At 44.4% G+C, this 26,436-nt stretch overlaps 1 protein-coding gene across 6 annotated transcripts in view; it reads left to right on the top strand.

Annotated features, from left to right (window-relative positions):
• Positions 1-26,436, top strand: part of FGFR2 (fibroblast growth factor receptor 2) — an 80,757-nt gene that overhangs the window by 33,603 nt on the left and 20,718 nt on the right. For 4 of the 6 annotated variants that reach the window (XM_058421456.1, XM_058421455.1, XM_058421457.1 and 1 more), the window contains 4 exons: positions 21-144; positions 17,259-17,449; positions 19,985-20,129; positions 22,299-22,502. In XM_058421456.1, the coding sequence (XP_058277439.1) occupies positions 21-144; positions 17,259-17,449; positions 19,985-20,129; positions 22,299-22,502 (664 nt within the window). The remainder of the gene's footprint in view (positions 1-20; positions 145-17,258; positions 17,450-19,984; positions 20,130-22,298; positions 22,503-26,436) is intronic. The other 2 variants (XM_040070682.2, XM_040070676.2) reach the window with 1 other exon arrangement.

The raw sequence follows: 26,436 nt of genomic DNA, 5'->3' as shown, positions 1-26,436 counted from the left end.
TCTCTGGTTCCATCCCCCAGGTCCGTAACCAGCACTGGAGCCTCATCATGGAGAGCGTGGTGCCGTCGGACAAGGGGAACTACACGTGCATAGTGGAGAACCAGTACGGGTCCATCAACCACACCTACCACCTCGATGTGGTTGGTAAGTGAAGCTGTCACGGGCAGGACAATGTGCTTTCACTAATGACTTTCTCTATTCAAGCGTTTAGAACCGAGCTGATGCGTTCCGCGTTTATTTTGGAGATGATTTCACAGCTCTCTAAAGATAAGATTTCACTGCACAGCCAATTGCTTCATAACTTTTATGCGTTCCTCTGTCTCACTCGTGTCTGTAGGATTAATCTACCCCTGCCTTGGCAAAAAATATAATATCCATGTGTAATATCCACCCACAAGTCTGCCGTAACGACCAAATAATAAGTGCTGATGTAATTTTAATCATTAGTATTGCAATTTAATTATTACTTGTACAATTGCACTAACGCAGGCTTTAATAACTGCAGTTATGAAAACTGTCGAGCAATCCTTTAGAGTCCTGTTATTGTAGCTGAAATGATTTTTTCTTTTTTTTAATGCAAAACTAGATATTGGCTTTGCAGCCAGAGCAGATCTGGAGCTTCAGGAAAGGCAGTTTGCATTCACGGCGTTCTAACAGAGATCTGACTGGAGCCTGTTGGGTGGGCTCTGAGCAGTCTCCCAAACACAGATGATAAAAATCCTGAAGAAGTGTTTTACCTGAGGAGAAATTCTAAACAGATGTGTGAATTTTGAAGGAGTAGCAAAGCTGTGATTACGCAGGACTATTAAACACAGGCTTAATGATGTTATCTTATTAATACCCAGATCCCGTTGACTTTAATAAGGCTTACAGATATTTATTAAGTGGTTAGCTGAATTAGAGCTTGAAATCTCAGGAACAATTTCTGTTCACCTCTAGTCTTGCTGATTAGCCCAGATGGGTGTGAGCAATTTTATTGACTCTGAAGGCATTGCTGTCCAAAATAACCAGTGGGGCTTTTCTTACAGGACCTTTAGGGATCTGAGCCATGGTTTTTGAAGTATGTCTTGAATGTGAGGTGATCTGAGCATTACAGGCTCTGTGAATAGAACTTTTGATCAATAGCTATTGAAAGCAAAAATTAATTTGATTATTGTATGCTATTTTTGCCTGGTGGCCCAACTCCATAAATTCTTTGCAGAATGTCTTACTGTAAGTGTGGGCTTATACGACTTAAACGGTGGCAAAACGTTCCTCTCCCTAATTCTTGATTGGTTTTATGTGAGTGAAAATATATCCCTTGCATTGTTTTGGATGGTCTCTAAAAGCAGAGTCTTGTTCTGTCTGCGACCACCTAAATCTGCGGAAACACCCAAACCCAAGAGAAAAAAATGCCAGCTTCTTGGGTGGCACGAGAGGAAAACATCCCCTGTGGAAATGCCGAGAAGAGCTAGCCTTTGTGGAGCAGAGCAGGAGAAAGATGACTTTGTGGTGAGGATGCCATCAGCCTAAAGCCCCACCACCAGCCCTTGTACTTTTAATTCTCCAGACGAGCCACCCAGCTCACCTGCACTTGAGTTTGGGCAGCCAGCCCTGAAAGCGCTGAGGGTTTTCACAGCCTTGGCAACATTTTGTCACAGAGCGAGCTCTGGGTATGCTTGAGGTGAGCTGGGTGGCTGGCAAAGCCATTTTTGTTTGAACACTTGTTTAAACAGAGTTTATGGAGGGTGCAGCAGCAACGGCTGCCGGGGCTGGTTGTCGGTGGCCGTGCTCTGCGTGGTGTGGTTCTCTGCTGGCCGCCTCACCCAGGGCTCAGGCTGCCTGCAGGGGCTTGCCTGACTCAAAAACCTTTCCTTGCTGAAGTGAAACCGGTGAAAAATTCCCCTTCTCTACCCCCTCTTCGTTTTCCTGTCCCAGCCTGGCGTGTTTCGTGTTGACCATAAATTTCTCCACCGTTTTTTTTTTCCCCCCCAAGCGAACGTGTTCGTGGATGGTGTGGTCACTTGAGCAAATATTTGTCAGAAGCCCTCTCACCTCCTCTCCTGCTTTGAGGCTTTTGAATGTCTTGCATTGAGGAATATTTTGCAGAAGTTTATTTTTCCTGGCAGTAAATTATAGCGACCTGCATGAATGAATGGAATGGGAGTAAGGATTATGTCATTTATTTAAATGTCTAGTCCTTTCCTATAGAGAGGCAGGAAAGTAAATAACGAGGTTTTCAAAAGTGATGAGAGGTTTGGGATGCTGGGTACCTGGCTGACGGCACCCAGAGGACCCTGCTGGTGTCCTCTAAGACAGGACATGAAACCAGAAGTCCAAAAATTACCTTCTCAAGTCACGACCTGTGCTTTGGAGTCCTGCGTACTTACTAATTTTACCACTCTTTCTTTTTTTTTTAAATTTCATTTCATTTGATGAGTTCAAGGGTATAATTGTGAGTCTCTTTGAAGAGTTGTGCATGGGAGTGTGCACCTTGGGTTGAGTTTAGTGTGAATCTCTCAAGAGATTGGGATTTTAACCTTAAGGGGGGTTGATGTTGGAGTGCTCAGCCATTCCTGTGTGGCTGGAGGCTTGCAGTAATTGTGGAGCATAAAATTGCTGAAGCAGTAAATTAAGGCTGGCCAGAAGGGGAAACTCTGACAGTTTTTCTAGTGGAGACAGTTCTACAGAGTTAACTTTATGCCCTTTTTTCTGTTTTCATATGAATTTTCAGTTCCCACAGGGTTGTGGAGAGTTATGAATGTTTGTTTAGAGGCAATTGCGTACGTAGACCGCATCTTACAAACTTCAGGTCGTAATTTTAGGTCAGGTTCTGTGTAGAAAACTGTCAGTTGAAAGCCTCTGAAATTACTTTTCCTATATGGTTTAACTGGTTCCAGAGCTGATTAAGTGTAAGTAACAGCAAATGGTATTAAACATGGTAACATATTACACTAACATGAGCATCTGACTATATGGTGTAATGTAGAGAACCCTCTGATTATGTCACAGAGTTGGGAGGTATCCCAGCAAAAATCGTGCCAAATAGTGACACAATGCTAGTTAGGAATATGCCAATAACTTTCCAAACCTTGAACTCTTTTGACAATTAAAAGCCTGGAGCCAGCAGGGCTGAGAAGTTTTCAGTCAGAATGTAGGTGTGAAGTATTCTCATTTTTACCTTGTAATTACTTGCAAGATCTTTTAAGAGTCAGCTCAGATGGTCTTGTTCAACTTTACAGACCTGGCAAAACCCTTGCACATTTTTGTTTTTTTTACAGTGGGAGTAGAAAATACAGAAGGAAAAAAAAAAGCAGCAAGTCATTGGCAGCCTCTTTATTGCACAGGATACTTATGCACAGTGACTGTGTTAGCCCATTCAAGCTGGCCAGGATGTTCTGTGTTGGACAAAGTTATTCTCTGAATGTTTGGGATACCCCAATCAATGGACTTTTCCTTCCTTCTCCATTTATTTCCAGGTGGGGGTTGAAGCAGGGCTTTGCTCAGGGACTCAGATACTTTAGGTTGCAGTAGTGGCAAATGGTGGTGATCCAAAACTCCACCAGGATGCTGTGAAAGGGGGAGACATTTTTGCTTTTTATTAGAGTAGAACCCAGAGGCTTCAATTAATATCAGATACTTATTGTCCAGGGCAACATGCCAGCACACAGTAATTGCTTGCAGCAGAAATACAGCCAGGCCAAGAGAGGGAAATGTCACTGTCCATTTCAGAGATGAAAACCCAAGCTGTGGAGTGATGAAATTTCTTGCCCTGGGTCACACAGGAAGCTGGTGACAGAGCCAAGGAGCAAAGCTGGTCTTTGAATCCTAATCCAGTACCTTAATTAAAAGAATGTTCTTCCCCTTGTATAGTTCAGCCCATCAGCTGGTTTTTTTACATGCAGCTGAAGTGCCTTTTCTCCTCCTTTGTATTTAACAGTAGGTAGAAACTTGGGTTTTTATGGTAAGCTTACTAACAGACTACCTCCATTCTCATTAAACATATATAAAGTCGTGCAATCTTGAGGGAGAAGGAATGAGAACGCTGTGGTTCTCACTTATGAGTTGTGTTGTAGTGAATCCGGGTTGTAGGAAGCAACGTGGGAATGCAGCCACTGAGACTTGCGTATAATTAGATCACTCTTGGATGGCAATTATTGCTGGAGTACAATTTCAGCAGTGGCAGGTCTGTTTGAGCATGGAGGAACTAATTGAATTTGGGTTTTAACGGCAAAAATAATAATAAAAAAAAAAGGTTACTCTTGGAGCAGTCGTGGTCCAGGTAGCCCTTCCTGCCCTATTTAATGTTGTCATCCGGGGAGACAAAAGAAGGCTTGGTTTCAGGTGAGGTTTGCCACATTACCTCATTTGCTGGGATTTATAAGGAGCTGCTATAGCACAGCACCTCCCCACAGAATATATGAGGACCCTGCTGTTTGCTGTAAAAATGAATATGTTGCAATTACTTTTTTTTTTTTTTTTCAGAAGAAGCCGTTTTGCAGCCAGGTTAGCAGTACTTTGAGCAGTTCCTAATTTGCCTAATAGCCATGCCTTTGGCTCTCTGCTGAGGAGCGAGCTCCAGGGGTGGCAGAGCACCACGCAGCTGTCCCTTAACAGTAATTCATATTTTCATATAAAATCAGTGTGAGAGTAACTTCTCATCCAGAAAGCATTTTAAATGACTCTCAGTTTAAAGCCTGTGCCTCAGAAATCTCATGTATGAATGATTTTACTGATGGCTGTGCAGAAAAACACTTTTATTCCAAACTCTTGGTGGTTTTAGAGTGCTAGAGGATAAATGTTATTCTTGTTCTTTTACGGCACGCTGTTAAAAATCTTATTAAAATGGAATCAACATTTTGCTATTGGTACTTCACTGTTGATGTTTCCCTTCATTTATACAGAAGGAAACAACTTCTGCTTTTGTTTCTAGTCAAGTTTTATTTTGGGACTTTCATGTGCTCTCCCAGTCTCTAGCTGCAAGCATGGCATGGGCGCATATTAATTTTTATTTTTTTTAAAAGACGTATTTCCATTTGGTCATTCCCAAATTCATAAAAACATATGGATTGTTGTTTGAAACGTGTGGATAGTTGTTTGCCTTTTGCTGAGGCTTGTTGAAATAAAGTTCAGAATTTAGTTTGACTCGAGTATTGCTCTTCCCTTAATTTCCAAAGAACTGTTTTTAGGCTTCGGGTTACGGACGAAAAAGGAACTGACACCAACTCAATAACATGCCTTGGGTGTTGCATCATTAGTGTCTGGCAGGAGTTAAGGGGGCAGGTATTACCACCAAGCCTAAACTTGCGTTTCTGGCAGATGTTCCTGTAGTTGTTGACTGGCTCTTTCCAAGGACAAGCTTTGGCTTGATGTCTTCACCTTGGCGCTGGAGGCTGGGGCAAGCCGAGGCAGGGGCAGCAAGCAGAAGGAATCTGGCTGATGCCTGCCCTCAGGTTAGGCTGAGAGGGAAGATGCTTTCATTTAATGTGCTGATAAGCCCAGAGTGTGGACTTTACACCTGGCACCAGGCTTCTGGCAAGGTGTGTTGCATCGCAGGAGGAATTACTCAAATTGTTTAGCGCTGGGGGCTGTGTGGTTTGCTCCTGAAAACAAAGCCCACACTGTGATGGCTCAGCTCAGGGAAAATGGAAGATTATGGGTTTCCCCCCACCACCCCTTCCTTAATAAGGTAAAAATATTCCAACCCTGTAGTTTTATAGCATTAGAGCTTCTGATTTCATTGGGGTAGTCTGGCTAAATTACATTTTATGGACAAATACTGGTGTCATTACTTCATCTGCTGGGTGAGCAGTGAATTTGTCATGTTTGGAATGCTTCCTGCAGAGTCTGCTGGGGAGGACTGGTCTCCCTGTCCCACTTTCTGTCTTATTACAGCCCCAAGGCAGTTATTTCTCTTTCTTTTGATGAGTGATGAACAGGATATTGTTTCAGCTCTGTTATTATAATTTTTAATCATGCCTTCTAATTTGTGCTGTATCCTACTTGTGGAAGTGCAAGTAGGAATTTGCAGGAGTTGTCTGAAGATGCAAGCACAAGACTGATGCCTTATTAATGTGCAATTGGCATGTGTCAAAAGCCATATCTGTGCCTAGTAAGAGGGGCTTTTTGACCTGAGCCAGCCTTTTCTCACAGCTTTATTAGTGAAAGAGTGGCAGTGTAATCGGCAGTAAACTGGTAAAGCTATGTTTTAAAAATACAAAAAAAACCCACCCCAACCTAAAAAAAAAATATTACAAATATAGAAAAATTGTAAAATTAACTGTGATACTGGTTGGATGATGACATTAAAGACAAACACAAGGTTTACAATCCAAGAGAAAGAAGAAAAATTAAGAGGTGTTACCAAGGTGAGAGAGGTAAGAGGGTGAGGGATATGGCAGTAGAGAAATGTGGACAAATGAGTAAAATGTAAAATTCTGCCTCTAATAAAGAAAAAGGTCGCACTTAGAACCTTAGTGCTGGTCTCCTCTCCTCTCTCTGCTCTGCAGACCACTGTGTGACCTGGCGTCCAGAGGTGGCTGTGATTTACAACTTTGGAGGATTTTAGGGCATTATGTCATCTTTGGATTGCCACTGTTCCTGTGGTGCAGCTTCCACAGCTGTTATTCCATTTAAACAGAAAAAAGGCACATTAAAAATCAGAGTTTGGTAAACACTTTTGAAAATTGAACTGCTCTGTAAATTTAAGATAGTGAGTTTATTTTTTTTCAGATTGCTCTTTGGAAGGTAGCATGAATATGTTGCATTTTTTGACTTTTCATGAAAGTAAAACACTGATGCTGTCAGAACTTTAGGAAAGGGAAGAACCCAACATGACAGTGTATTAGTTGGAATAAAGTAATTTATAATTTTTACAAGATGCTTATAAAAGTCTAAAATGACACCTCCCTTTAGGGGGTTTTTAATCACCATCGCAAATAAGGTGATCAAAGCACCAGTTATTTTGTGTATTTTGCATTTATCAGTGAATCTCCATGCATTCATTAGCGTTTATACCTGCAGCACTGTTTCTGCTGTTCAGTTGGATTATGTACATTACTGAGCAACATAATTTCATTGCAGCAGTTGTTTTCCTTTGATATTTGTGCACCTAGGGTGTTTGTGAGCATACCTATGTCTGTATTCGAGTGAATATCCCAGCCCAAATCCCAGTTTTTTATTGCCCCAACTGCTTTTCAGTGACATTTTCTCAGAAAGCAGCTCTGGCACCTGCTGCTCAGCCAGAGGCTGTTGGAATGCTCCTGTCTCTGCTTCCTAAGGAAGCTGTCCATTGATGCTGAAAGGCAGGAAAATGGGGGTGCAGGAATGTTGTGGATTATCCCCAACAGGCAACCAAGCCTCACACAACTCTTGCTTACCCCTCACTGTGGGAAGGGGGAGAGAATCAGAAGGGGCAGAACTGAGGACAGTTTAATAATTTAAATGTAATGGTAATAACTAAAAAGAAAATAAGGAAAAGAGAGAGAAATAAAACTCCAGAAAGTCAAGTGACGCAAATGAAAGACTCTTGCTCACCACTGGCTGACCGGTGCTCAGCCAGTTCCTTGAGTGGCTCCTGGCCAGCTTTCCCCACAATTTAAACCCTGAGTGTTTGGAATATCTCTTTGTTCAGCTGTCCTGGCTGTGTCTCCCTGCCCCAGCTCCTTGTGCCCCGCAGTTTCCCCCCTGGCAGGGCACCACGAGGAGCTGACAGGTCCTTGACTGACTGTGAGAGCTGCTCAGCAGCAACCGAACCATCAGTGAGTTCTCAGCATTATTCTCATCCTTAATCCACTGTACCAGTGCTGGAAGAAAATTTCCTACCCCAGCCAGAACCAGGACAAGAGCTGTAGAAAGTTAACAAATGGACTTTGTAATTCTGGAGCACCAACTTTGTGTCCAAAGCGTGGCCAGCCTGCGATTGCATCTTGTGAAATTTACTTGGATTTACCCAAATTACTGGAACTGTAGTGACAAATACGTGTCACCAGGGTCTTCCCATGAGCAGTCTTCTTCAGCAGCTGGTCCAGCTTTCAGAACAGTGGGTTGTGTGTTGCAGAAGGGAATGTGATGCTGATGGAGGGATTTCATCACCAGGAAAGGGAGGCCCAAAGGGCTGAGCGAGGGCTGGCACGGATTTGTCACGAGGTTGAGCCAGGACTGTCCAGCACTGAAATTCTGGGTGCTGGAGCTTCTTTTCTGCCCTGAGACCTGCACAGTCACTGATCAGTCAGCTGCTGGTTGGCTGTGTCTGGCAGGGAGCTGGGGAAGAGGCAATTCTGCAGTGCTTCCAATGATTTCACACCTGCACTGCTCAACAGAGCAAGCGTGCTGTGTAAGGGAAGGGGGGAGAAGCGTAGAAATGCAAGGAGTGCTTTTAAAGCTTTGCACAATCTTTTCCATTTTACTTTAAAGGCAGAGCTGTTTTCAGGAAAGGAAATTTGGCTCATGAGAAGTATGTAGTGGGGTCACAATACCAGCAGAAATAATAACTCCCCCACACCCCCGTGTGCTTTATGGCATCGCTGGGTGCACCGGGGAGTGCAGCCACTGCAGCTGGGAGAGGACATCATCCCTGTGGGAGGGATGCTGCTTGCCAGGCATGCAGTAAACCTTTGGCAGAGCCTGCTGGAGAGCCCATTCCAGTGATGCTGGACCCAGCATTGTCTCTGGTTATTGCACAGCAGCCGAGTGCTGGGAGCCGTGCAGGGTACAAAGGATGATATCTCTGGGTGTAAGAATTCATGCAGTCTCTGGGAACAGCCAGAACAATAAAATTTTACCACTTGTCTGTGAGAAGTCACAAGCTGTTTTTCATATTCTCTTGTAGCCTTCTTCTTTTAGGGTACACTGCAAAGAGTATCAATGAAAATTGTGGCCTCTCATTGTTCTGTTTCCCATAATTTTTTCGCACTAAAATAAGGCCTCTCCACCCTTTGTTCAGACATGGATGAAGCATTTGCTTATGCATGCACTCTGTGAGGGACACTGCAAGGGAGCGCCAAGATTAGTGTTGTACAACTCTTGCTGCTATGATTTTTTCTGCTCTTTGGGGCTGATGAAACCCATGCTGTCAGCCTGACAATAGGGCTTTGCTTTTAAAGGACAAACTGGTCTTAAAACCCTGTTGATAATTTCATGTTTTAAAACAAGAGCATTCATGTTTCCTGCCTTAGCCTCAGGCTTGCTGGATGTTCCTGTCTCTTTTAACCCTCAGATATGTATGTGTGATTTGAAAGGACAGCTTTTAACTAGTTCTGATTCTGAATTTTTTTCTTTTTTTTGTTTTATTTGGGTATTGTTTTCACTGACATCAATGGGCTTTGTATCAAGCCAAATAGGTCAGTCTTGCTTGCTGTCTCTTCCCTGTTCTTGCTGCCCTGTGGGGAAGAGGTGTGCAGATGCACTTTTGCTGTAAAGGTGTGCAGAGATGGGTTTTTAGCTGGAATGCAGGTTGGACAGAGAGCTGAAGCTCTGCTGTAGAGCTGTCCAAGGAGACAGATGGGATAACATCAGTGGGAGCTTCGCCTGCTTGGGAAACAGTGCCATTACTTAAAATTAGAGGTGAAGGTGGTGAAGCCAAGGACAAAGGGTTTGAATGCACCTGCTTAACTTCTGTAAAGATTTTTAAAAGGCACTGCCTTTTCCTTGGCTGGCCTTGGTGAGTAGAAGGGCTTGAGTGTCACAAGGAGGCTGGATGGAGTGGCAGAGCCTTTGCTGTGGGTAACAAATGGGTCTGCTCTGATATATGTGACAGAACTTCCATCTTTAGCATTAAAATTCTTCAGCAGTGTTCAACTTCTTGTGAAAGTATTCAGTGACAGCAGGGATACGTGGAGTCTGTCTCCCTGCTGGTACTGCCCAAAAACCAGAGCAGAGCTGGGTGGTGGGGCCCAGCTGTTGGCAAGGATGGAGTGAGAGACACAACAGCAGCAAGAGGTGCCTCAGATTCATGTGAAAAGCTTGTAAATGAAAGGACAAAGGGGGCTTAGATAATGGTGCTGGAGGTTGGCTCCAGGCCCCTGTGCCAGGTTCACTGGAGCTCCAGCAATGCCCCATTTGAGCTTTGGCCACCAAAAAGATTTCTTCACGTGGTGTTGGGCCAGTAGGAGCTGCTGCACATGGAGGCTCCTGCTGTACTGGAACATGGAGTAGCACGAACCATTTGTTGGCTAATACCTTCTGGTTAAAAGATGCCAAAGTTTGTAAGGTGTGATCTCATCAGTGCTGCTGATGCTGGCCTGACCCATAAACTGTTCTGCAAGCCTGCCTGAGAGGCTCCTGTTCTTTATCAAGTGTTCTTGCCAGGGATGGTCTTTATTTCTTACTGTTCTATGACAGTGATGTTAATCCTTCCAGCCTTCAAGCATCTTGTGATTTCCCAGGGTTTAGGAGGAGAGCATCATCCCTGACTTGCTGTGGGCGCTACCTTGGCGTGTGTAAATTACCCAGGAAGGGATGACTGGAGGGGTTTGTGTGTGTGTGTGTCTGTTTAAATAGAACATGACAGCTCAGCAGCGCTTCCGAACTGGCCATAAACAGCACGCAGTGCTTCACCTGGTGCAGAGGGAAACCCAAAGTGACGTGCAGCTGGTGGAGGCTGCTCAGCTCCTGGCTCACGGGCGTCTGCTGCATGACATTCGTCAGGAGAGGTGCTCTGCCTGCACCTGCTTGGCTCTTTCTGAGCTCCTGAAAGAGCAGCCAGCGCTCAAACTCCCTCCTCCACGCCACGGAGCAAATGGTGGAGTTAGGAACGTTCTGCTTCCAGGATTTCAGAGAGCATGGGTTCCCCTAAGCAGTGGTTTGTGCTTGGTCCGTGTGTAGAGAGCTGCCTTGGAGGAGGAGATTCCTCTGGGGGCTGGCATCTCTTTTCTTGGAGCCCTCCTCCACACTGCACCTAGGGCTGTGGAGTGCAAGTGCAGCTCCAGACAGGATCCTTTGTATGAACTCAGATAATGCTGAGTTTGTAGAGAAGCCCAAGCTGCAGTTCCTCGTGCTGGAGCTGCTCCTGGAACTCACCTTGGAAAGGCTCTGAGTTCAGAGAACTATAATTAATCCTCAGTGCTTATGAATGGATTTGCAGTTAGAGTAGGTGGGATCTTCCAGGGAGGAGGGGAACTCTTGTGTTTCTCCTTGCAAACTGGCTCCTTTGCAGTCAGCTAGCATGGGATAGAAACCTGCACTGAACAGTAGGGGTTTGATAATCTTACAGTCTTTCTGTTAATGGTTGATAATTAGCCCAAAGAGATGCTGATCAGGCACTGATATCCTGTGGCTGGCCCCTTGGCTTTAGTAAATGCTCCAATCCTGTAGCAGGTACCCACATCACCAAAACCAGCATCAGAGCCAGCAATAACAGTGCCTACATGTACAGTCTCAGCAGGGATGTCCAAAAAAAGGCACAGAGACAGAGAGGCTTGCACAGACGGAGGGAGCTGTTCCCTCTGACTGTGTCTGAAATGGTCACCAGTGGTCACCACTTCTGAGAAGAAATCATCTTTCAGCTTTGAGGTGTTGCAGGGTGCACTGTGGGAAGCTGGAACTACACCTGAGAGGTTTCACCTTCCTGCCAGCTCCAGGCAGTGGTTACGTCACCTGGGAAGTTGCCATGGAACTGCCCTTCCTGATGGAGCAGTTTTGGTAATCCCATGGGTTTGGTTTGGATGAGGGCACGAGGAGAGGGCTGTGGGTGTCCCAGAGATGGGTGACACTGCTGGAGAGGGCTCAGGATGTCCCACAGGTGGGTGACACTCTGGATAGGGCTGTGGGTGTCCCAGAGATGGGTGACACTGCTGCAGAGAGCTGTGGGTGTCCCAGAGATGGGTGACACTCTGGATAGGGCTGTGGGTGTCCCACAGATGGGTGACACTGCTGGAGAGGTCTGTGGGTGTCCCACAGATGGGTGACACTGCTGGAGAGGTCTGTGGGTGTCCCAGAGATGGGTGACACTGCTGCAGAGAGCTCTGGGTGTCCCAGAGATGGGTGACACTCTGGATAGGGCTGTGGGTGTCCCAGAGATGGGTGACACTGCTGGAGAGGGCTGTGGGTGTCCCACAGATGGGTGACACTGCTGTCATCCTACTCTGTGAAGTCTGTGGGTCACTTGGTGGCACAAGGGGTGTGTCATGTGGCTTTGCATCCATCTGTGAAGTGTCTCCCAAGGGAATGCCCAGCTGTGTTGTTAATTCAGGGACAGAGCCATGCTCCTCCATCAGCAGTGCTGCTCCCAGACCCCAGCAGCCTGCTGAGATCTCCTGGGTTAGGTAGATGGCCCAGTGGAAGTGGTGGGAAAGTGCTGCTCCTTGGTGAAGATGAAACACAGGGGAGGAATGTTCCAGTCCAAGCCTGCAGTGAAAAGGCTGTGGTTGATTTTTTTTAAGGCTTGCAAGTCAATCTTACAAGTTTACAATGTGAAGCCAAAGCGAGTGCAAGAGGCTGTGATTACAGTCTGGCCTAAAATGCTGTAGGGTGCTTTTGGGACCCATAATTTACAGTGTAATTAGCATCTTCCAGAGCGACAGATGTTGCAGCATCTGAAGGAAGGTACTTGGGAGTGGATAGTGGAGTTTCTTTTCTCCAAACAGCGCCCAGGCTGCTGCTGAATATTTCCCAAGCTTGGAGTCAGGCAAAATGAACAACTAGAGCTGAGGGTGCTCTGCTGACCAGGACAAGGGAAGAAGAGGGTATGGCAGGTCTGTCTGTGCTTTCAGTCAATACAGTGACAGCTGGAACTACTTCATTTCTCATTTCGTGATGACTGAATGCTCAGAACCTCTATCAGGGGCTGTCAATCCAGAGCTGGTGCTCAGGGGCATCATCTGAGGGATCCCTCTGTTGTTTACTCAGTGGCAGCCATCAAGATGAGTTCTTAGAAGTCAGTAACATTTCAAAACTGCAATTAAAGGCTCTGATAAATGTGTCTAGCTAAAGATTAGGTAATTCTTTTCTCCCTCTCTTCCCCCTTAACTGAGGATCTCTCCATTGTCCCCACAACTCACGCTTGGTGCTTGGACTTGCATTTGCTATTAAGCTTTTATTTTACTAGCCCACACTTGAATCACACATTTGCAAGGAGAGGAAACAAGCACATCCAAAAGCAGAAAATAAAAGTAGTTGTCGTTTTCTTCTTTTTTTTCCCAATGAATCGAACGCCTTATGCAAAGCCCATTGAATTCCATGTGAGTTTTCCCCCTGACTTCAATGGGGCTTCGGTTCTGGCTTTTAGCTCCCGTGAAAGGTCCTGAACTATCTGTGCTAGGGTGACGAGGAAGCTTGGAGAGACAATTCCCAGAGCTCTTCTCAGCCCCTGGCACAGCCAGGTTGCTAAGGAGACTTGGCCTGGCCGGGCTCCTGGAGCTCCCCCCTTCCGGGGTTGTTGTCTGCTCTCCCTGCCAAGGCTCTCTGGTGGCAGCAGTGCCACTCTCTCAGCCACAATCCCTCTCCGCTGGCCTCTGGCAGCAGCAGTTCCTGCCCTGCACCTCCCCTCTGCTGTTTGGCGAGCAGCCTCCCTTCCCGTGGCTGTTCCATCCTGCTCCGGGGCTGGAGGGATGGGGTGCTGTCTTCTGGGGTCCCCCTTGGCTGTCAGGGTTGGGGTTTGGCCCCTGTCACCCACCTCCACACCCCAGCACCTTCACCTCGTACGGTTGCATCGCTTTGCTCTTTCTCTCCTCTCTCCTTTCCCCTGGCCAGCAAAAAAACCCAACAAAACTGGAAATAAAGCCAAGGATGGGGAAGAGATGAGACCCTTCTGTAGGAATCCTCTGTTCAGGAGGATTAAACTCCTTGAAGAGCCAGTTCTCAGGATCCCTTGGGAAGTGTGTAGGCTCCAATAGTCATTTCCAGCAGCAGGACAGGCTCCCACCATCTCTAGGGGTCCTGCAGTGCTTGGAACTTCCCGGGGAGCTCCTTCCCTTGGGCCAGATTTTTTGGAACTTGGAATTCTCCAGCTTTCCTGGGTTCTTTGTAGTTTTATCTCTCGGAGGGGGGAGGTATTTTGAAGTTTTAACATTAACAGGCTAAATGGCAGTTTTCCTCTAAGCCTTTTGGGCAAGGCCTCTGTCAGTCATCCCTTCAGATAGCGACTCTGTTTGTCTACAGATAAGTGAGCAGAAATGCTCAAGCCCTGGGTGCTTTTATGGTGGCGTCAGATTTAGGTGCTTGTGGCCTTGAATCCGACAATTCCTCATGTGAGCAATCCTTTTGACTCTGTCTTTTGTAGATAACTGATTCCTCAGATGGGGATGATGTTGGTTTCGTATCTAAGATGCGAGCTGGTGTCTGTCTCTTCCAGTGGGATCCAGTGTGGAGCATGTTGGGGGTGATTTTCTGTGTTAGAATATATGTTTTTGACTTGATTTTATAGCAAACTGCGTCAGCAGTGAGATTGTAACACTGACATTTCAGCGTTCAGGCAGCAAAGATTTATTTCTCAAGGTGTTCTTCAATATTAATGAACAAGAGTGAAATCAGGCTCCAGAGCAATGAGATTTGTTGCCATCTTTTGTATGGAAATGTTGTTTAAATAACTAGAGATGTATTTGGTCGCTATGTTTTAGTGATGATCCTGATTATAATTATTAGGTAATGATAAAATCACTTTCACCAGCCTTTAAGATTTTTTCCAAAGGCAACTTTGTCTCCTTTGCTGGTGTTCAGTAAAAAGCAACACGCTGTTTCCCTCTAATATTGGTGCAGCTAGTTGTTTGAGTGATGATATCTGCTCACAAATGTACAACTTGTGTTTTAAATGCTGAATAGTGATGTAAGATTTATGAATATGGCTTTGACAGTGGCTGGCCTTAACAGAGTCCTTAGATGTGTGTGGGTTTGCAGACAAGTAGGATTAACTTCAGGATGTTTTTGGATAATTAACTAACAATGAAATTAGTATTTCCAAGAAGAGGTGCTGTACAAAATTAAGCTTGGTCACTGGTAATTAGTGGAACTTTCTTTGTAGTTATTTTCCCCAATCCCGAGTGTGTTCTGTGTTCTCTTTGGACCCTGGGTTTGCCGTGAAGCCCTGCTGGATTTGCATGGTGATGGTTTTGTTCTCCTTTGCTGTTTGCCCATGTGGGCACAGGACTGCTCCCCTCTGCTGAAGTGGAGGAGTTGGTGGACATTGATCCACAAAATTTATTTTTAACACCTTTGCCATTAGACAAGAAATTTCACAAACGGCTGTGCATGTATACCCATCCGTATGCACACACTTTAATTTTTTAAAATAAAATTGGGGACCAAGAGTGTGAGAACTCCGCTTTCACTCCTTTGCTTTGCCTCCTCTTTTTTGGTAGAGGAAATGCTTGACAGTCATCAATGAAAGATTAAATCATTGATGGCTATTGGGATAAACTAAACACATCTCATGTGTGGATGCTGGCATAGTAGGAAATTTTCCAAGATGTTTCAGGCCTCATTCTCTGGTTTGTTAAAGGGCAGAGAATAAGGTCACAAAGGAAATCAAACCCTGATGTGGAGAAATGAAACATGAGGCCTACTGACTTCTAAAAAACATTTTAAATAACATTCTCTAAGGTTTCATTTTATACCAAAGGCAGCTGTAATAAGTTTTGGAAGATGGTGTAAGGTTTCTATTAGAGAGAGATTTTTGCTCGCTGTTTTTGTACCCAAATGAAGGAATGAGGGAGATGGAATTAGAGCTTATTTAGTATAAGGTGAGAAACTAAAAGTTCTCTCCAGAACCGTAAAATAATAATTCGTATGTTCTAATGCAATTTACAAATTAAAAAACGTGAAACTCTTCCTAGATCTTCGAAAATGACACACATAGCCGTGGAATAATTTAGTAACTGCAATGCAAATGCACTTTTGCCACAAGTAAAACAAGACTGCTGCTTTGTAGTGTGCTGCCAGCATAGCCTCAGTGAATAAATTCCCAGTAGATGTTTGCTGCATGCCAAATATATTGGACTGTATAAAAGATCCCATTGTTCAATGGCATCATTATTTGCTATTATACTCACAATGTTTGCTTGTGAAACAATTTATTGGAGACCAGTATGTTTAAGAAGGAACACTTGGTTTGAAATTCAGCTGATTTGGCTCGTAATGTCAGAGCTTTTACAGTATGTAGCCTCTAAAAATAAATATTTAGGTCTGCTATTTTTTACTTATCTTTGAAAGAATTCCTGGAGCAGGAGAGAACAGGGAGCTGAGGCTGGGGATGGCCAGTGAGCATTTCACTTCTGATTCATAGAATTGTTTAGGTTGGAGAAGCCCTCTAAAATCATTGAGTCCAACCACTAACCCAGCACTGCCAAGGCCACCACTAAACCATGTCCCCAGGTGTCACATCTACACACGTGACTTTTAGGTGCCTTCCCTGGGCAACGTGTTCCAGAGCTGGGCAACCCTTTTGGTGAGGGAATTTTCCCTGATATTCAGTCTAAACCTCCCCTGGCACAACCTGAGGCCATTCCCTCTCCTCCTGTGAGAAGAGCCTGACTCTCACCTGGCTAAATCCTCCTGTTGGGGAGTTGTAGAGAGCGAGAAGGTCCCTCCTGAACCTCCTTTTCTCCAGGCTAAACAACCCCAATTCCCTCAGCTGCTCCCCATCAGAGGTTGGCTGAAAACGTGTGAGAAATGCTTATGCATAGGCGTAGATTGGAAGCTGAATTGGCTCACATTAAATACACTTCATTTTTCCAGAGAGCTCTGTATTTCCCTGTGTCGTGGTGAGAGTAAGAGTGAAGCAGTGTGTCCGGGTGAAGCAGGGAGCAGTGGTGGTGGTGGCACTGATTAGAGCATTTGAGGAAACTGAGCTGCCTGGTTTGTGCATCCCGCACTCTGAGGCTTCTGTTGCTACTTTTGGGGAATTCCCTTCGGTTTATTTTAACAACGTTTTTAAAATTAATCAATACTATTTCTTCTTAATGTGTGGAGGCCTAGTCGGGTCAAGACGTTTTAGAGCTCAGAGGTAACTTTATTACGGTAGCTTAAAAAAAAAAAAACCCCAGAAGGAGATATTTTACCCAATTAGGGCTGCGTTAAACCATGGCAAATGAGTGAAGTTGTTTAAGCAGGGTTTCTCCCCTCCCCCCAAATGGCTATTCTTTAAATCACAAGTGTAACTCTCGAGCCGTCTCCTTTGAACCGCAGGTTCTGTTACACGCTTTGGCTGCGGCGCTATTTCGGAGGAGTCAGCCAACAGGCTTACAGGGCTTTTCTGGCAGGGGTTCACGTGCAGTTTTCTTGGCAGCCCTTCTTATTTGTGCATCTTTATTTCTCTCTCCTCTCTCCCCCGTTCCGTGCCGGGGCAGAGCGCTCCCCGCACCGGCCCATCCTGCAGGCGGGGCTCCCCGCAAACGCCTCCGCCGTGGTCGGCGGCGACGTCGAGTTTGTCTGCAAGGTCTACAGCGACGCCCAGCCCCACATCCAGTGGATCAAGCACGTGGAGAGGAACGGCAGTAAATACGGGCCCGATGGGCTGCCCTACCTGCAGGTTTTAAAGGTGAGACCCCGCGGATGCCGGCAGAGGGGATGACTTCATTAGAGCGCGGCGTTTGTTTGGTGTAAATCCAAGGATTTCGAGTTCGGATCTTCTTTTGAAAGTGGAGATGTTTGTGTTGCAAATGAAGTGGTGGGTTAGATGAACGTTTGCTTGTCTGAATGCTAGCTGTGCAGCTTAGAGACGCTGTTTTGCTCCTTTTTAGTTCCATAAAAAGTCCTTTATATCTGAATGTTTCAGGCATGGCTTGTTCAGAAAAAATTGAACATCCTTCTAAAGGACATCACTGACATTTTTGTATGGGCAGAAAGCATCCAAAACGTGCCTGGGACAATCTACTCCATTTCTTTCATGTTTCTTCAGCCTCTTGATTTCAAAGTAATGTAGCAGCTGCAGCCAAAAGCTTGCTGGAGGACTGGGCTGTCTGGATGCTGAGCCTGCAGAGGTGTCTGGTTTGGAGCAGTGTATTGGTACTGTCATTCCTGCCAGTTTGGAGCAAGCCTGACCAGGGAAACTGAAGTTTTCCAAGCTGTGTGGCATTGCCAAAACTCTGACAGGCAGGACAGCCAGCTCTGTACCTGTTTGTCCCATGCAGTACCTGCCTAGGTGGATTCTTTTTTTTCCCCCACCCTTGATGTTTTCTAACTCCTCACGTGATGCTTCGGATGTAAGGCAACCAAACAACAACAACCAAAAGGGAAAAAAAACCCCCAACAACCCGAGAAATTCCAACCCCAGACCCTTCAATGTTTCTAGGCTGATGTGGAATATTCTGGTGACGTGTTGGTGGTGGGACCATAGAGAGATTGGTGTCCATTCTGGGCAGCAGTGACGTTGTTCTCCTGTGTTATTGGTCTGTTCTAGCACTCGGGGATAAATAGTTCCAATGCTGAAGTGCTGACACTGTACAATGTGACAGAGGCGGACGCTGGAGAATATATTTGTAAGGTCTCCAATTATATAGGGGAGGCCAACCAGTCTGCCTGGCTCTCTGTCCTGCCAAGCGTACAAGGTAACAACGTTTTTTAAAGCAAGCTGGAAAAAGTGGTGCTTTGGGAGACTGCAGGCAGCTTGTAGGATACTCTCTGGCCTTGGTGGTATACGTGTAATCCTCCTCTGGTGATGCAGCTGGTGTTACACCAGCAGCCATGGAAAAATTCCCACAATGGTCTCTGCGTGCCAGAAGCACTGCTTTGGTTCCTGATGCTGATCTTTGTTCTCTCTTTGGTGTCTTTTGTGTCTGTGTGTGTGTGTGTGTGTGTGTGTGTGTGTGTGTGTGTCCAGTTTTGTTCTTAATTCTGCATACTCTGCAGTTCACACAGAGGCTGCTCATTGAATAATGGAATGACAGCCTAGTAGTGTGTATTTATATATACACATAGGTGTATAAATACCCACTGGAGCATAAGTCAGGTCAGTTTAGTCGCTTACAGCTCCCCACCTTGCCTGTGACTGTGCAGGTGGGAGGGTTTTTCCAGGTCTTAGTCACCCATTACTAACTGGGTTTTACTCAGCAGTAACAATAAAGACAGGCAACCGTGTGACTATGGGCCACAGCTAAAATTAAATCAGAATGGTCCAATAAAAAGGTATTTATTGCCTGATTGTGTATTTCAGAGTAACACTTTTGCATGGAACAGAGATCAAAAGTAGCAAACATTAGTTTCTCTAAATCTCTATCACTGAGACCTTGAGGTTGCTGCCCTGATGTGCCCATCTTGGGGCAGCTGGGAAGTTCCGTGCTAAGATTTACTCCACTTGCAGAGTTTTTTTCCTCTCCTCAGTCTTTGAGATGTAGAAAAACATATTTTATTTCCATCCCCTAGTTCTCAAACCTTTGAAGTCTTTTCTGTCCCACCTGTGAGAGCCACAAGTGAACAGGATCTCTGATTTTTGAGCAAGAGTTGGGATACTTTCCACTGTGCTCCTAAGCAAAACACCAAATATTTCCAGATTTGAGATTTAAATGAGATTTGGCAACTCTTCACAATGTACAGGAGTAGTTACTACTTGAAAATGTAGTGCAGTGGGTGATGCAAGGATCATACACAGTCTAAGACAGCTACTGAGTTGTCTTTTGGAGCAGAATTCACCCTTTTTCTTTTATTATTTTAGAGTATGCTTTTATGGTAAATTCTTTGCTCTGAAACAGGTATCTACACGTGAAGGATCCCACATTCTGTCCTACTTTGTCTTCTCTTTGTTTTTCTTTCAACTTTCTCTTGCTATAAAAGAAGAAGGGGAAAAAAAAAAAAAGAACCAAACATTTGTGGGTGAATTTTTCCATGTCTTTTGATTGCATGCATGTTTAGGTGGTGAGTTTAGGTCTGGTGAAGGGTGTTGATTACTCTCTGAGGTGAGCTGGGACCTGTTGGTAAACGCCTTTTGGACGAGGGATTGTGGATTGGGGAAGGAGCTTTGCATCTCTCCGCCTCTGCCTTTACCAAGTGCAAAGCCCTGTGGCTCCATCTCCCTATCCACAAAAATTCTCTCAGTGTCTAGCTTTTTTCTCTTGCTTCCCTCTTGTTTTTTTTTTAGGCTGCCGGTGTTAACACCACGGACAAAGAAATTGAGGTTCTCTATATACGGAATGTAACTTTTGAGGATGCTGGGGAGTATACATGCTTGGCGGGTAATTCTATTGGGATATCCTTTCACACTGCATGGTTGACAGTTCTGCCAGGTATACACTGCTCTCTTTCCTTGGTTTTTCCTCTTTTTTCCCCCCCCCCATCCCCTTGTTGATTGCTGCAGAATTAGCACGGCTTCTGTCTCAAAAAAAAAAAAAAAAAAAAAGAACTTTTACAATGATTTTGTAAGCACAGTTGTCTCAAGCCAGTGGGTTGTTCTGTCACGTATTTGCAACTCCAAAAACCAAACAGCAACAATGACAAAAAAAGGGAGTGGAGTGTGTGGCTATTGCACTTAATTGAAATGTTTTTACATCATCAGAAACGCTAAGGAGCTGCATTTCCTTTGCACTTCAATGAGACAACTGAAAATCAGCCCATAAATCATTGTAAACTTTTTCAAGAGGATGAAATTCAGTTCTTTATGAAGTTTGGAACTAATTTGGCCATAGTTATGTACCGGTTCATTAAAATACCTGAGCTATTCAGTGTACTTCAATTCTTTTTTTCCTATCATGCAAATCTCTCATGGAAATTCCGATTTCAATGCCAGAGGATCATGTACAGAAGCAGTGCCTTCCATATCTTGGGAATCGGCTCGGTGCATCTTTAAACATTGCATGCTCTAAGGAAACAAGTAGCCATTTGCTTTTACTGCAAAGCATGTCTTGCTGTTCTGGGGCTGATGATGTTTCTGTCCTTAAAAGAAACAAACATCAATGTGCTTTGTTGCCTGAAAATTGTTATCAGCTGTTAGAAGATGTAATCGTAGTTGTTTTTGACATTGGTCAAATTTTCTCATTTATAACTGTTGGCAGCTGCCTCAGGAGTTCCTTTGGAAAAAAAAAACATGAACCACCTGAGGTTTGCTGGGTCATCTTGTGCTTAACATTGATTAATTGTTAATCCTCAGTAAGAGGTACAAAACCTGCATGTGCATATTGCTGAGGTTCACAGTGCGGGAGTTAAACGCTCCCACTGTCTGCAGATAATTTCTTACCTTTTATTGAAATGCAGTGAACAAGGCAGCTTTATTCCATCTCACTCTGAGCTGAACCCCGAGCCTGTGAGGTGTCACCGAGCAGGCAGAGCAGTGCTTGTGTAGGGCTTGCTTCTGCTGGCAGTGTTTGCATTTTGCAAGTGCTTGAACAGCACTTTTTTTTTCTTTTTTTTTCTTTTTTTTTAACCAATTTTCTTGAGCAAAGTATTTTTATAAGGCTGGAAAGGCACGAGAAAATTCCAGCTTGAAACGTGCATTGCTTGCGGAGTGACCGCTGATGGCTGTGGAATGCTGTTTATCCGGGGGTTGAATCCCAGATAAGGGATTAGGGACACTGTTTGCACATATAACTGTCTTGAAGATAGCTTCAAAATGGTTTCAATCAGAGTAACAGCTCTGTAGAGCCACTCCCTCCAAAATCTAATCTCAAAGGCCAGTAACCACTGATGAGGTTACTTGAAAGACCACAGTCCTCACAGAAGAGGGCTCGTTAATTAACGTGCTGCTGGCAATTCCTTTTTTTCACTTCAATTATGCCTTTTAATCCAGCACTGGGCTCCTCAAAGGACCTCGGGGGCGTTGGGCACCCAGCATTAAGCACAGCTGGGTAAGCGGCTGGACAGCCAGGTCCTTGAAACCCTTTTGAAACTCCTAAGCTGAGTTTATAGATGTGACTGGGGGACTGATTCATCCTCTATATTTTGAGATCCTACTGAAAATTTTGAATACACAGGCAGACTCAAGCAGAATCAAGCCCAAACATTTATTTGCAAATTTAGACACCTTTCATTCAGGCTAGCTAATTCAGAGTTTTATCTTTAGATGTGCTTTTGTGTGGTTCACAAGAATTGCAGTGCTTTTAAAGCTTGACTCAAGCAACAAAATGAACCTGAGCCTAGTTTGAACAGTCTTTTTTCTTCCCTCTAAAATTATCCTTGATCATGCAATATTTCAGTTTATATGTACGTACCTACCTAGGCAGACACGTGTGTATGTTTGTGCACGTATACATAGATGCACAAGCTCACACTCAGTGCAAACTGAGAAATCAAAGCAGTAATCTGGAACATTGCAAGATGGCCTAAACATTCGGTGTTCTGAGCACCACACAAGAATTGGTTCTATTTTACCGTGACTTGCCCCAAGTGCTGTGCCGAACGCTGCCCGTTCCGTGTGCTAACCCTGTGGCATGATTGTTCCCTCCCAACGCCTTCCCATCCAGCTCCTGAGAAGGAAAAGGAGTATCCAACCTCTCCAGACTACCTGGAAATAGCCATTTACTGCATAGGGGTGTTCCTGATTGCCTGCATGGTGCTGACAGTGATCGTGTGCCGCATGAAGAGCACCACCAAGAAGCCGGATTTCAGCGGCCAGCCCGCCGTCCACAAGCTGACCAAGCGAATCCCCCTGCGCAGACAGGTAACAGAAAGTAGATAAAGAGTTTCAAAAACCTTCTTTTTCTACCCCAACGACCAAGCCAGCGCATCCTTCTGCTGAGAGCTTTGGAAAGGGAAAAGAGTGGGGGAGATGAATAAAATGGTTTTTGAGAGAACGTCTCAGCGCAGCGATGCGTGTCTCGAGGAAATCAGGGTAGGGCTGTTAGGGAGGGGAGAAATGTAAAAACTGAAATATGTTCTGTGTTAGCAGTCCGTAGATGAGGAAAAGAAAAATGTATTTCAAGCATTCTGGGGCCTGATCGCACGGCTAGTTGGAGTCAATGGAAAAAATGTTGCTGCCTTAATGGGCTTTGGAGCAGAATCCTATTTAATTGTATATTTATGATGTTTCTAAGGTGATTATTATTGTGGTAACTAGGTACCAGATACAGAGAGGTATTTTTCAGGAAGACTTTTGAAGACCAAGGAGAGGGAGTTTCATAGCCAGGCATCCAGAAAACACCCCAAAATAGAAAAGAAGACTGTAATAAAGTAAAAATAGGGGAGATACTATATCAGATCTTGGACAGCTTGGTTAAGATAATGATGCTTTTGAGCAAGAAACAAAAGCAAGTGCCAGATTTAAAATGCACACAACAGCATCACATGAAATATATTTTACAATTGTTTGTGGCTGGCAGTGAGCGTTTCTGGAGAGGGCGATGCCACGAGCAACAATCCAGTTGAACAAGTAACAGGACTTTGGCTTTATCACAGGCCACCACTTGCCAGAACAGCCTCCATTCCCACGTACTGTCCTCTCCTGAAGGATTTGTGGTGCTTGTAGAAGCTGGAGTTTAATAGCTTTTGATTTTCTGGCACTGGGTCTCGAGGGCAGACCTCTGCACCCCCAGGTTTTGGCCCTGCAGGATGGGGGATGTTGGAACCTGTGCTTCACCTCAGCGGCCAAAAAATCGCTGTCTAGGGGGGTTGGATCCAGGCTCTGACCAGGGACTTGGGATGTGAGGGTTTGCTTTGTGTCCATCTGCATCATGAGTAAGTGGTGCAGGATTTCTACAGATTTGTTTTTACAGCCCATCCAGAATATTGTCACTGTCAGAGTAATGCATGTGCCCTAAAATGGGTTCTTCAGCATGGGTAAGTGTTCGAAATGAGATGTGTGGGCACACAGAGTGGGAGATTCTGAACGGCATTGCATTTTTCTGGACCCTTGTTTCATGAATTTCCTTGGTTAAAAATACCAGGGAGCAGAATGCTTCAGCGACCTTCCGCTGAATTCAGTATTTTACAGAATCTTGAGGTGTGGGGCACCTGAACTTTTTTCAATCTGAAAGATATTTAGTTTGTCTTATGAGCAAAAGAAAAGTTAATTATTTTTTTTTTCTGACTTTCTTTGCCACTTTAGGTTGTTTTGTTTTTTTTTTTAATTTTATGATTTCACTTATTTGCTCGAGTATCACTGGGACGAGGAGGGACTTTTCACTCTGAGTGTCAGAAGGAGTGATGAGAAGCCTTCAGCTCAATTCACACATCTCTCTGGCTAGAAATCTCTGTAGCTTTCTGGACAAAGAAGGCTTTTCAGATGTTGTGTGCTTAGCCATAGTGAGAGAGAGAGAGAGATCAACTGCTTAGATAGGAGACATTTATTAGATTTCTGCCTGAATATAAAAGCCTAATGACTCAGAGATAAGTTGATGGTATAAAAAATACCTAGGGTTTGGTGCAGGCTCAGTTTTGTCAGCTGGAAATGGTTCCTCAGGGAGAAGAGTGTTATTTCATTGTGTGTGACAGCAGTGCCAACCACTGCCCTCAGTCTGGCTATTTATCCTTAAATGATGCAATATGGACCTTCTCCAAAGCTATTGTTTTCTCAGAGGAAAGAAGCTGTCTTACAGCATATTTGTCACGTTGGGTTTTATCAATTTATTTCTGTATTTTTGCTTTTTTTTTTAGCTGAAATGGCATTTTGCTTTTCAAACTGGGAATACAGTTTTTGAGAAAGATTTATATATGAAAGTGCAAATGCTCTTTCAACCCCTAAGCAAAAATCCCACTGCTCCCAGTTGTTCCTGGTACTGTTTTGTTAGCAGCAGTCTCTCATTGAAGGTCTCTGTGCTTTTGTGTCTGCATGGAAGAAAATGTAACTACTGTAAGCACTGTCTGAAATCTGTATTTCTGGTTTGATGATTTCACTGGTCAGCTTGCAAAGGCAGGATGAGACAAGCAGTCCCTGAAGATTTGCTTGTGAATGTTCCTTAATTTCTCCTTGGTGCTTAGGCTGCAGCAGCTCTTCAGTTTTTGCATCTTTTAAAGCTGGCTTTGGATTTCAGGGCTGTTGTCACAAGTGAAGAACTGGAAAATAATCCAGATGTTATATTTGAAGGGGTGTGTGTTTCTGGGTCGTTCAACCCTGTTCTATTGTGCCACCAAGCTCACTCTGTTTCAGTTTATTTGTATTTCAGAGGGCTGTGTTTAAACTTGGTGGGGTTTTGTCACTAAGCCTTCATTTATCTGGGATCACAGAAGTTCTCCCTTTGTGCTGTGTGTGGGAGGGATGAGGTGGGAGGATGGGAGGGAGCGAGGTGCTCGTGGCAGGTAGGTTGTGAAAATGGGGCAGGGATCCAGGGCTGGGTGATGGGATTTGTTGGAATTCCAGAGAAATGAGGCCACAGATTGGGAAATTCTTGATATTGTTTTCAAAGCTCTTCTGCTGCTGGGTCAGGGTCCCCGAGGATCTGGGCTGGAAAATAATCCTGGTTCACAGAGAGACGTTTGCACGGCTCTGATGCCATCTTGTCTAAGCAGGAGAAGAGTCTTGCTGAGTAACATATGGTTTGGTTTGGATCCTCCTGCGCTGTTTAGCCTGAGCTACCACAGGATTTTATCATTCCCCACATGCAGGCGTTTTTTTCCTGCCAGAATGCGGTTCTTTTCACATTTGTAGGAAGGGTCAGGATGAAGTCAGGAATTATCAGTTCCCATCCCCTGCAATCCTCATCCTCAGCAGGATCTGGTACTTGGTTTTCAGGTTTTTCCAGGGAAATCCAGCAGGCTCTTTTCATCAAAGCAGTTCAAGTGTTACCCATGGTCTGCATGGAGGTACCAGCTTGAGAAGGAGAGGATGAAGAATTTGTAGGGTTCAGCATCACAAGTTGATTTGCAGGACAGGTTTTAAGTGTCAGGGACACTGAACCAAAAGAATAAAGAGTAGCCTTCAATAGGATGTACATCTATTTTGTAGAACCTTTATTTTAACAGATAACTTTCAATTGGAGCAGACAAAAAGAAGGTCCCATTTCTTGTGACTTGCTCAAAGTCAACTACAAATGTTTGTCATCACTGAAGGTTTTTGTTAGGGCTGTCACAGCCCATCTGTCAAATTTGGACCCCCTCAACATGTGTGTTTCTTAAATAGGAAGCAATGATCCTTTTTATGCTTAGTATTTAAAATACATTCCCATTAATTTGTGTCTATTGTTGTTGTTGTGGAGTCTAATCCTTCATAAAGATTTAATGGGTGTATTTGTGATGAACAAAGACTGAGGGGTTTAAAGCAAGACTTGAGCTTGCCCAGCAGAATAGTTCAAAATGGTAGTTCAATAATTCAAAACGATGATGGCAGCTGGAATGTGAAAAAAAAGAAAAGCGATCAGGAAAAAGGAAAGTAATGTAGTGTTTCATGTAATACTGAGCAGTAAAATGATCATTTTTTTAGAAGAATGGACTATGAAGTACAAAGATTATTACACAACTGTCAGTAAGATATTGTTGGATGGAATTTACCTTAAGTATTTTTGTTATTTTTTTTTCTTTCTGCTTGGATTTTTCTGTATGGAAACCGCTGTCTTCTCTAGTGGTACTTATTGGATATTATTTTGTGCATAAGTGTTTCCAAATGAGTGCTTTTCATGGAGGGGCGGTGCATGTGTTTTGAATGTCAGTACTTAACATTAGGATTACTCA

This window comes from Hirundo rustica, chromosome 8 (genome assembly GCF_015227805.2).
Source record: "Hirundo rustica isolate bHirRus1 chromosome 8, bHirRus1.pri.v3, whole genome shotgun sequence".
In the NCBI taxonomy this organism is placed as follows: Eukaryota; Metazoa; Chordata; class Aves; order Passeriformes; family Hirundinidae; genus Hirundo; species Hirundo rustica.
The sequence above is the reverse complement of the archived record's forward strand: the minus strand, read 5'-3'. Positions and strand labels throughout refer to the sequence as shown.